This window comes from Phoenix dactylifera, chromosome 9 (genome assembly GCF_051530095.1).
Source record: "Phoenix dactylifera cultivar Ajwa chromosome 9, Ajwa_hap1_PhDact_Kaust_v1.1, whole genome shotgun sequence".
In the NCBI taxonomy this organism is placed as follows: domain Eukaryota; kingdom Viridiplantae; phylum Streptophyta; class Magnoliopsida; order Arecales; family Arecaceae; genus Phoenix; species Phoenix dactylifera.
The window spans coordinates 3610350-3622171 of NC_143198.1; the positions used below are offsets into that span (position 1 = coordinate 3610350).

The 11822-nt window shown below is 40.7% G+C and overlaps 1 protein-coding gene across 1 annotated transcript; it reads right to left on the reverse strand.

Annotated features, from left to right (window-relative positions):
• Window positions 1-2482: 2482 nt before the first annotated feature.
• Window positions 2483-11395, reverse strand: LOC103709224 (Ribosomal protein L25/Gln-tRNA synthetase, anti-codon-binding domain-containing protein). Its single transcript, XM_008794465.6, has 3 exons — window positions 10962-11395; window positions 10736-10865; window positions 2483-3030 (listed from the first exon to the last, which is right to left on the reverse strand). The coding sequence occupies exons 1-3, from the start codon at window positions 11325-11327 to the stop codon at window positions 2768-2770; spliced, it is 759 nt and encodes a 252-aa protein (XP_008792687.1). The 5' UTR covers window positions 11328-11395; the 3' UTR covers window positions 2483-2767.
• Window positions 11396-11822: the final 427 nt, after the last annotated feature.

Here is an 11822-nt window from a genome sequence, read left to right on the forward strand (position 1 = left end):
ACAATTGTCGATATCTTTGTAAGCATTTCGAACGATGGATCTTTTCTGAACAAACCAAGAGTCCTTCCTTCCATGCATTGAAGAAATTGGTTCTGATTTTTTATTTTTAAAAGGGCAATCACTAATGCAAGGAGAGGAGATTCATATTAAAGCTATATGGGGCGGCTTCGGCATAGGACGAGCTCCGCCGGCCTCGGCTGCTCTTTTTTGGTATTGGGCGAGCAGGGCTTCGTTGCTCGACATCATCCCTGCGGTCTCTGAAAAGGAAAAGAAAAGCACAAGTCTCATATTAACTTCAAAAAGGAAAAAACAGAAGAAGAGTAAGAAGCAAAACAGAAAAATGACGCACAACCGTCCTTACCCTCAAAGCGCATCGAGCTTAGGCCGACGTTTATCAAAGCCTCCTCGCTCAGAAGGTCGTTCAGAAGGATATCCTCCTTCAAACTGCAAAGAGCTGCGAGAATCTTCTGCTCGCTCACGGTCAGTCCGAAGACCTTATTGTTGGGCTTGACTATTGGCTGGCCCCATGACGGGTTAAACCCTCACGGATCCTCGAAGGAAAAAAAAAAAAATTTCTCCTTCCATCCACGGATGGAGGTAGGAGCACCTTGGAATAGTGGCCTACCTCCCCGAAGGGCAAAGTATAGCCACTCTCCATCCTCGGGGTTAGACTTCAATATATAACACCCGCGAAAGATGTTTACTGAGGTCGGTATAGCGTGAGCGAGGCAAAGAGACAGAAATCCAATGATTATCCTCCACGAGTTCGGAGAAAGCTGTGCTGGGACGAGGCGATACCTCTTCAGGAGCTCGGTCACGAACCCATGCATGGGGCATCTCAGGCCAACCCGAAGTGTCTCCACATACACTCCGATCCAACCTGGAGGGGGCCTAGTAACTAGGTCCCACGGCCCCGTGAACTCAAGTTCGAACTCGCATGAAGAGAAGAACTGGGTCCGAATCGTGCCCAATTCTTCTCTGGTCCGGGTTGACCCGACCCCGTCTGGACCACGACTCACCTTTGGCCCGAGCTCCATCCCGCGAGAGGAGGAAGCCCCAGCAGAGGGAGCAGTGCCGCCTGATATTGTCTCACTCACAATACTAAAAAGAAGAAAAGAGAAAGAAAATGGAGGAACAGAGAAGAAAGACCGACAGTCCTCTGAGCAGACATGAGAAGAATAACTTACCATAGTCCTTGCTGGAAAGGCTAATGGTCAAAAGCAAAAAACTGAGAGGAATCGCCAAACACACCTTGAAGCACCTCCGGGGAAGGCCAAATAACGATCGGGAGAAAAAGAAAATGAAAGAGAAAGAAGACAAGAACTGCGGCGGCCAAATAAAGGCTTTTAGGACCAAGCCAGGGTTTATATAGACCCTCCCAACGGTTCAAATCAATAAGAGCAAGCCGCGCCTCCCATCTAGATTGTGCCACGTGCCAACCTTAGAAACCGAACCAGTGTATCAACTTGGATTGTCGCTTTAAAAGCAGAATCGAAGCGGCGTCTCGTCGAATATTGGAGCCTCATCATGAACCCACGGCTCGAAATTGCCTCGAAAAGCAAAAAGCCGCTGCCTCGTGCTCTCATTGAAGACGCCCTAAAGCGCTCGAAACGACGGAACAATTTAAAGCCGCTTGATCTCGCTAGCATGATAAAAATAGCTACTTCCTTCGCTCGAGCTCGGAAACGGCTTGAACTCGGAAGTTGGGGGTAGTGTTGGAAAAAAAATGGATCACTCAAAGCATATGGTCAAATCGCTGATACTTGATGACGAACGTGACGACAACAAGCATACTCTCAGCAGTCACAATCTTAGAGCGCCCGACCTCAGAGCGCTCGATTTCGGCACCGACGACCCCAGAGCTCACGGCCTCGATCTCGACATGACCTTGGCAGGCATGGTCTCGGCTGAGTTAAGCTCGATCGACCTCAAGGCCAAGAAAGACCCAGTCAAAGGGAAAAACGGACTCTCCACTCTACCAAAAATCAAGTCCACATCCGGGATCAAATCCCGCGATCGCCTCAACGGCTGTCAACATTTGAATTCACACGATCTCAACGGATCGCCAGCTAGCCCGAAATCTCGAGCCACTTACGGTAATTCATTGATTCGCACAACCACGCCCGATCACAGATAACCGCTACATCCCCTCCTATAAAAAGGGGGGAGGGAAGCTCTAGGCTGGGGGACCCTCTTTTTCCTCCCCGGCCAAAGAAGACTTTCCTAGATCATTTCTCTCCATTTTTTCTCTCCAGTCAAAGTCCCTATCTGACTTGAGCATCGGAGGGCCTGCGCCGAAACCCCCGACCACAGGCTTCTTGCAGGTCCGCTGGAGACAGCCGTCCGCTACCGCACCACCATCCGGAGCTCCTCCTCCTTGATCCGTGGTCACCCTCGGGTCCAATTTCCAGCAACAGGGGGATGATGCAAGTTATAAATCATTCAAAACAATTCACAAAAGATTCATATTAGATCGCATAACTAATGCTGCAAAAACATAAATGGCCTCATCTATTATCTATAATATTATTACAGTTAAAACCATCAAAACACTGACATAAAGGCTCTTCAAGCATATAGAATGGAACTACTCTTCCATCCAGCCAAAACCATTCCATGTGGTAAGACTCCTCTGCGCGGTGTTTGCTGGAATTATGATTCCAAACTAACATAGATCAGTGCATCTGCAAGCCTTCTCATAGTGCTAACTCTTTAAGTGTTTTAAAATAGCTCCTGCTACAATCTGAAAACTCGCTCAATGTTTAAACTAGACTCCTGCAGCCTCTTGTGTTTCTGTGGCTTCTGATATTGGCTTGGGTTCTGGTTCAACAGGCTTTGTCGCCAAGATCTTACAAATGGGCATGGTGTCATTTTTACTCAAAAGCTTCAATGATGGGTGGACTTCGATATCATGCATCAACACTCTATCTCCAATATCTAGATTTGTCAGGTCCACCTCAATTTTTGGAGGAATGTGTTCAGTTGGGCAGAGGTATTTGAGGCTGGTCCTGATCTTGTGCAGGTAACCCCCTGTATGTACAAAGTAAATTACAAAATACAGGTCAAATTGATGATGCGATGATGATAGAAACAAGCTATGCTTCAGAGAGAACATTTGATGCTTCAGAGAGCACGTGAAATAAAGCTTGAAAGAAGAGCAATTCTCATGAGTATAATACCCATCATAGGAATATAAGCATGAGGCCACAAATTATAAGAATAATCATGCACAAATTGGATTCTGCCACCAATTGTTCTATAGCTTGTGTCTTCGCAAATCTTGGCACTGAATGACAGATATGGTTAAACTGAAAGTGCCAGCTAAGACTGGTAAGGTCTCTTGGCAGTTTTAGCAAATACCTAGATTAAAGAGATTAGAGAGATTGTATTGCTTGCATTTTACTCTTTTGTCAAAGATCGTTTAGGAGCCTGTTTCTATGTAGTGCAGGGTAAGCATAACTGACTGATAGACGCTCTTATCAACTACTGCCTGTGTCCTTGCACATGTATATGTCAGGAAATTGCTTGTTTTGTACTTTTTTAGTTTAACTTTCCTAACCAGAATTTTTTTCCCTTCTATCATTCATATTAATACCCCACTGTTTTGAGGTTAGGTATTATTTGTCCTTTTGTTTTCCTTCTAGCATTTACGGCTTCATCATTCATCCTGAGCTCTTCTTCAAATCTCTGACTGTTTTAAAGACCTATTCTCCTTTTGGAAGACAGAACAAAATTGTTATTTTGCTTCAGAGCAGTTTAGAGCATTTCTTTTGAACATTGTGCAGTAATATCAAATGAAGGCATCTGTCCAAAATCCCTAAGATATCCATCTTTTAAATCGCTTTATCAAGGTCATGTTTAATACTAGAGTCCTATTTACCATCTTCCTACCTCCTTGCGATCTTTTCACACGCACACACACTATTCTCCCCCATCTCATTTATAACTAGGGCTGCAAATATGGTGAGTCGGACCAATGAAATGCATGAGCCTAACCCAAACCAGTACATGTTAGGGTCTTGATTTTGGATCCAGACCAACCCGTCGGCTGATTGGGATGGGCTAGGTCAGGTCTATGGAAAAGAGTTTGGACCGGGCAGGTCATTCGGCTTGGATCAAGGTCAAGTATGACCCAAAACCAACCCAAAATGTTGTTTGGGTTTGTGTTAGGCCTGCATTAGCTATTCATTCATAGCTACAAATATCAAATTATTAACTTATTAAATAAAACTAAAAACCCACTTAACATGGATTTGCGTTCAAAAAACTTTTTAATTTGGTTCAAGAAAATGATTGTTCTTAAGCATACTTTACAAACTATAATTTTAAAAATAAATATTTATATATGTGAGAATATTATATATAAGAATCCATCAAAACAAATAATGAATGTCTAAATATACTTAAGTGAAAGAAGGTGAGAGAAGATGGGGTTATCAAAGTTAACAGAGAGATTAGTTTAAATGAGAATTCATTTGATGAATTGGGGAAGATATTTAAGGTGAAGGAAAAGAAGTTTTATATGATTTGGGATTTTGGGTTAGGCTAGATCAAGTCTAGGCCGTGTCAGGCCTGTTTTTTGTTGACCCAATAGACATAGATAATATACAGGTTGAGTCAGTTGAAAAATATAAAATGCAAACCTGACTTAGATTTTAAATTAGGACCAATTTTTGATCCTGACCCAATCATGGATCTTTAAAAAGGGATTGAGTTGAGTATAATCATGTTGGGATCGAGTTCGGTCATTGGTAGAATTGACCCATTCACAACCCTACTTGTAACACCCATAAATATATATATTTCTTCTCAAAATTTAACAATGTTAGTACATACTTCTCAAATTCATTAACAACAGATTTATTCTCTTGTACCTCCACACAAAAATATCCCCAACAGCAAAGGGCCTATTTGGATATTCCTACAGGATTGGGCTGAAAATCCTGCAAGAAGTGGGTTTGTTGGTCCATCTAGATTTCATTTTCTAAGAACTTGTCCAAACACAGCCTAGATCTTAGCCTTTGGGTTATAGAAAAAACAAAAAAACTACGGATGTCTTTTTTTTTTCTTTGTATAGGATTTGGGCTGGGTAGAGTTTGGTTGATACATGGCCATACTTAAATAGACAACCTAATCCACGAATCCCATAGAATTTTCAGCAAAAATCCTATAGGAATAGCAAAACAGGCTCTAAATTGTATTTTTTCCCCTTTCGTAGTGGGTTGGACTTTGCTTAATTCTTTCCCTTAAGAAAAGGGAGGGGAAAGAAAAAAGGCATTTTCTTATAGTGCAAGCTCTTGTTGGATGGAGTTGAGGATTTTAGTTTCCTCCTAATGGCGAAAGGCCTACGTGTAGCTCCAAGACAGATCCAATGAGTAACAAACAAATAAAATTAAGCCCAATTACATACTTCACATTAGACAAAGATAACTGTTTCCTGTTTGGTTGACGCTGAACTCCTCTCAAAGTCATGTTATAGATTATGATACGTCTCTCCTCCCCTCCCCTCTCTCCCCCACCATCAAAATTGTACTTCAGAATCTATGCAAAGGCATTACTCTCAAAGAAACAATAGTTTGGGTAGCAAATCCACAGCTATTTCTCTCAGATATGCACTACTTTTCTTTGTTCAGTTCTTGTTGATTAACCACCCAGCTGAAAGTTCAAACAACTATCGATGTACGGACTTTGGTCTCTAGAAATGAGACTTGCATATTCCGAACACATGAACTAGTACTAGGCTCACCTACTCACGAGTTTCAATCATCACTTTAAATAGAATGAGGACACGTTTCTCACGAAGCAAACGAACAGCATCATTATCACCCATATTCTCTCCTCATTTAGTGTATCCCAACCTGTTTTGTGCTATATAATAACTACAATTATGGTCGTGATCAATGCAACAGTCGTGATAGACAAAGAAGTGGTCATGACTTTGTTCTTCCGGCATTCAAGTAAAAACAGTCTGTATAGAACATAATTCAATCACCAGACACCAATACATGTACTATAAACGATAATAGAACTAGAGGGCCAGTCTCACAAAATGGCCAGTTGTGGTAATCCTACCACCACATGTACAGTGTTAATCTACAATTGGCATGTGTTAATCTCATGAGCAAAACAACGAAAAAATGTGTTAGGTTATTATTAGTATAAACACAGAGTACTTGTGAATGGGCAAGCATTATTTTTTGACTCCATGATATCCATATATGATGCTGGTCCAGCCAAAATTACTTGGTAATATTATGTGTCACCACCAATCAACTATTAATTGTGAAAATATTTCAGAACCACCGAGAAAAACTCCAGAATCTAAAGCCATTCAATTACCTAACAAGTTCTATCATACTTCATCTTCCAACCTTACCACGGATCACAATGCAAGCCCAAAATCTTTGCCTTAACTGAAAGTAACCAAACACCTAAACTTGTAGTTCAACATCAAAGCCTCATAATTTCAAACATGGCTTCTCAAGAATGGTTTCAGCATTTTATACAAATTTCTCATCCATACGTGCAATAAGCATTTTTTTTTGTGTTAAAAGACAATATGGCAGTTCTTGTTGAAAAGAGAGATTAATTTTTTTACTTTTATTAACGTGGTAAGGGTGGCAAATTTTAACTATATCCATGAACCTCCTTGAAGCTGTCCAAAACAAGCAGGTTTAGGTGACATTTTTCTTATTGACTGGCCAATTATGGATTTGTCAGACCAATTCTGTTAAAATTGGGTCAAATTTAGGTTTCTCTATGGGTCACCATGGATGCAACAAGCCCTTAAAAGCTATCCCTAGGCCCTTAGAATAGTGTAGCAACCCAGTAGGCTAATTGAGCTTGATTTGTGTAATTATGAAATCATATAGTTTATGATTATACCTGTGCAAAATTGATTGACCTGGTTTTGCACGGGCAGGGTAAAGTTTTTCAAGCTGATGGGCCAGACTAAGCTAGGTTTTAAAACCAATTCAAAATCAAGCTGGGCTTGGGCTTGCCAAATTTTACACAACTAAACAACTTAAACAAGATATAGAGTATTTAATATTATACTTATAGCTTATACTGTTATATTACATATCAGTTAAATCTCAAATAGAATCTAATGGTGGACTGTGGACAATAATTGGTAAAGTGGGAACACTAACTCAGTCCCTCCTCTCCTCCTCTGGCTGACGCATCCTCTATTCTTGACCACCTACTCTCTTGGTTACTAATAGCAGGAGCAGATGTGATAGTGAATTTAGGTGCAGAATATGAGGAAGTGGATCTATCGAAAAAAAATAGAACAAGGAAACACATAGGAAGGGGCATGATTATAAGTTTCTAACATACAGGCAACACCTAAAGTAGAAGTTTCTGGGTATTAAGCTCAGATTTTGTTTTACACATCCTAATAAACAAGCTGTTTGAAATTTATAAGGTCCAGCTGGCAGCCAACAGTATTTGGCATTTACTGGTTTTGATAAACTTTCATTTCAAACAGAGATTTAGGTGCTGATTTTGATAGCACTACAGTATTTTTAGACATTTAATGGTCAAATTTCATTTGAAGACCTCCATCACTCCTACACAGATTCCCAGCCAACAACCAAGACTTTGCACCTTCACTTAGGCTGACCAGTTATATAAGATATAGATCCACTGTCATAACGTCCAAGTGAAGTTGCTATGGACTTGATGACCAAATATTGCACTATTCTTTCAAAATCAAGCGGTACTTTTGTTAATATAATTTGCTTCCCAACAATGATCTCTAAAATGATGATTCCTGCTAAAGTGGTTGCTTGAAACAAATATTGGGATCTTGCACGGAATTCACCAGCTTCTCCCAATTACAAGAAGAAAACATAAAAAGACACACATAAAATAGTCTAACAATGAAGATGAGTTTGTCTCCCATCTCCAAGCTTAAGAATTTTCAAGTCTCCCCCCATTTTGACAATTTACACAGAGTTGTGAAGCCAAAAGGTGGATAGCTTCAACAATTTCTGTCCCTAAGACATGTTCTTAATACAGAGATAAAGTCACCTACTTTTGCATCCTTAGTCCTATCTGTCCTCACTAAATCACAAATACTTCTACCTATGTTGCAAAAAATTGAAGCTAGGACATTATCCTCTCACCACAGGTCAAGCCAGTGCTCTAAACCTCCAAGACCATTCTCTTATGGTCCTGAACTTCGTAGCTCACAAGAAGAACAAACATGGGAGTTGGAATGAGGGCTATGAAAGAAAAGGTAAATCATGTGATTCACAGTCTACAATGGCATAAGGAATAAGAGTTGGCGTGCACATAAGCATTGCATTAGCTATACCTTCGACACTATAATGTAGTTAATCCTACTTCTGTGGAACCAACATGAGAAATAAAGCTTTCATTGTCCAACCCCTCCTTACACTGGTTCTTCTAATTACCTCTTTCCACATTTCGTTATCCCAAAATGCTAACCTAACCTCCAAACCCATTCAACAAGGCTTGATTTTGCTATTAAAATCTCTTACTCCGTGTCCCCTTTCATTTTTCCCATGCAAATCAAATACTTTCTTTCTCCCACCCTACACATAAAAACACTTTGCATATGCATTATTCATGCACAAGCACAATTAAGCCAAGAACCTTGTAGACAGAAGAAATACAACCAAAGCTATCAATAAGATTTATATGGATCATCTTAACTAGACGAGATATAGAATATTTTCCCATATTGTCATTGCTATCAATTTCTCTCTCACATAGCTCCCCATGAAGCACATTGAGACAACTTAACCTGAAAGCCTACGTGCTTGACATGTAACATATTAAACATGGATAAGGATAAGAGCAATTCTTAGGTTAACCCCCTTTTTAACCTCAAAGCCCACCAAAGCATTCCAAGTCAAAATTACCCTTATCCACAAGCTTATAATCCAACAAGGAAGGGGTGGGCGGCCCCGGGGGAGGGAGGACACTTAAGGATAAAGCTAGAGCTAGATTTGAGGATAAATTACCCTTACACTTAAGTGCCCCCTTGGGGCACCTAAGAATAAAGCTAGAGATAGATCTGAGGCTCTGGACAAGTGGATTAACTAGGCCTTTGGATTCTTTCCATGTTTTGGATGGGCAATACCTTGCTCAAATAGCCACATAACAAGGTCATATGCTTGTCCTATAGGTTGAAAGAATTGCAAAGAATTTCCTATGGATTGATAACCTAAAGAAACATACCTACATACCTAAATACATATATAGTTTCTCCATAAAGAAAAAGAAGAGACAGTTTTGCTGGCAAAAAATTATACTTCTCTAATATGTTTGCTATTTTTGTTCTTCATAGTTGTGTGAAAAAAATATAGATACTCATGCATTGGCTCTTCTAACCAAACTATATACCAACCTAAGTTTAAACTGGCCCATTATAAATTCCATAACATAAACAAATGCTAACCATACGACCCTTTAGCCATCAACTTAAATTCATTTTGATATATTGCATGAGGTATATCAAAATTATGACCCATGGTAGATGGAGTAAGCATCAAGACTCAAGAGGCTAAACCAATTACATATGACAAAATAGGTACCGATACATAGTTTCTCCATAAAGAAAAAAAGAGACAGTCTTGCTACTAAAAAAATATACTTCTCTAATATGTTCACTATTTTTGTCCTTCATCTTGATACAAAATACATAGCCTTGGATCTTTTAACCAAATTATACCTACCTAAGTTTCAATTAAGCCCATGATAAATTCCATAGCATAAACAAATGCTAACCCTACAACCCTCTAGCCATCGACTTAAATTCATTTTGATATATTGCACGATGTATATCAAAATTCTGGCCGATAGTAGAAGACATTATCACATTCCTAGCATGTATAGAATACCAACATAGGATTAAGGTATGCAGAGAAATAAGGGAACAATAGACAACTTCAGAAACTAGATTTTAAACATCTTGATTTATCCATCATTAACTATAATAAATTAATCTCACCAAATTCAAGCATCAAATTTTCCTGGATAGGGTGATAGGGCTCAGAACGCTGATTACTAGAAGCACAAAAATTCTAGGATATGAGAAATATGAGGATTCAAAAAGGCATTAAAAACAATGACAAAGTTGTGGCGGCCAAACAATTTTTACATCACCATACATGAACCACCTTCAAATATGTTCAGATTACGATCCTTAGTAATAAAGTATCAGGGCCTCAATAAAAAGACAAATGCAATCATCTAACTCATTTTCATGTTCCACTTAAATCCAAAGTTAGCATTTCAATATTAAAGCTCCCATATCTCTATTGACCAAGGACTAATTAGTTAACACACACCAACAGAGATGGTATGGTCATGTGCAACAAAGACTTAAGGAGAGGTTAAGAGGTCAGAGAAGTGGAAAGCATGTCCCTGAAGGAATTGGATGGAAGTACCATGAATGCCTTCGAAATGGCTTTCCTTAGCCAAATCCCTTGACAACAACGAAGGGTCAAGAAGGTTTGATTATGTTAACCCAAGTAGATAGCATAAGAACCCAATGCAAACAACATGACTGCATGTATCAATGCACTGATATAGTTTAACAAAATGCCTAAAAGAGTCAGCTGCTAGCCCCTTCAGGTGTCACTTCAATACCACACCAAGTACCTAAAACCCAATGCAACTGTCTAGAGCAATCAAAAGACAACAAGTTGATGAGTGAAAAGAGAACGAAATAACGGCAGCAAGTATGAAGGAGTTCTGAAACCTTTCTTAAGCCCGGGGCAGACGTCCTCTCCCTTGTATACCACGGGCACATCCAACTTCAGCTCCAATCCCTTCTCCGCCCACGCCATCACCAAATTTAGAATCTCTCCCGTCTCCTCCTTCCTGTGAACCTGATACCAACCCACAAATCTCTTATCAGATTACCATATGAACCAAATGAAAATATCAAGAAGAAATCCAATAAAAAAGGAGGATTTTTCCCCTGCCTTGATGGGGAGGACGGTGCCCGAATCGAGGACGACGGCGGAACGGGGGCCAGCGCGGACCTGGAGGTGGATGGGGGTGGAGGAGAAGAAGGGAGACTGCTTGAGGATCTCCCGGATCTGCTTCGCCTCGGTAGATAGAAGCTGCTTCCGGGTAGCGGGGCCGCCGCCCTCGCCGGGGATCAGCACCACCGAGGGGATAAAGCCGGCGGCCCGCAGCTTGGCCGCCACCCGGCTCCCGGTGTGTTCCCTCGGCACCGCCTGGATGGTGCGGTGGTACGCGGCGGAGGGCGTCAGTCGCCACGGCGGCGTCTCCACTGCCGCCCTCCGAAGGAGATCGCCGCCGCCGCCGCCCCACAACCTCGCCATTGCACTCGCTTTTTGGGGGTGCCCGTGGAGCTTATGGGCTCCAGTTCGAGCCGATGCAGGGTTTGTTGAGGAATTGCTTTATGGGCTGCTTTTATAAGGAGGCAGAACCAGGCCCAATTTAGCCCATTCAAGCGCAGATATGATTAAACTGCAAGGATCCAAGGATAAACAAACATGATGAACAGTTTCATATTTTGCTTCACATTGTTGTCATGTATATGCTTTATTGGTAAATAAAGGCCTAGAGGGATATGGGTTGTATCTTTGGCACAAAAGAAGGATTCACTTTCCTTTGTGTGAATCCACCTTTGGATCGTACAATGGCCGAGAAAGTTGAGTGTGCTTTGAGATCTGTAAGGATCATGATTTAATGATCGATCTCAAGAAAGGAGATCAATCAAACTTTGGCACAAAAGATGATTATATGCAGTAAAAAAAAAAAAAGCAAAGATGATTATATGCTAATTAGGCTTTTCATGATGATAATTGTGCAAC

Coding starts and splice junctions, on each gene's coding strand:
- LOC103709224 (XM_008794465.6), bottom strand. CDS start 11,327: ATGGCGAGGTTGTGGGGCGGCGGCGGCGGCGATCTCCTTCGGAGGGCG. Junction 10,866..10,961: donor GCACCGTCCTCCCCATCAAG/GCAGGGGAAAAA, acceptor GGTTGGTATCAG/GTTCACAGGAAGGAGGAGAC. Junction 3,031..10,735: donor CTGCCCCGGGCTTAAGAAAG/GTTTCAGAACTC, acceptor TTGTACATACAG/GGGGTTACCTGCACAAGATC.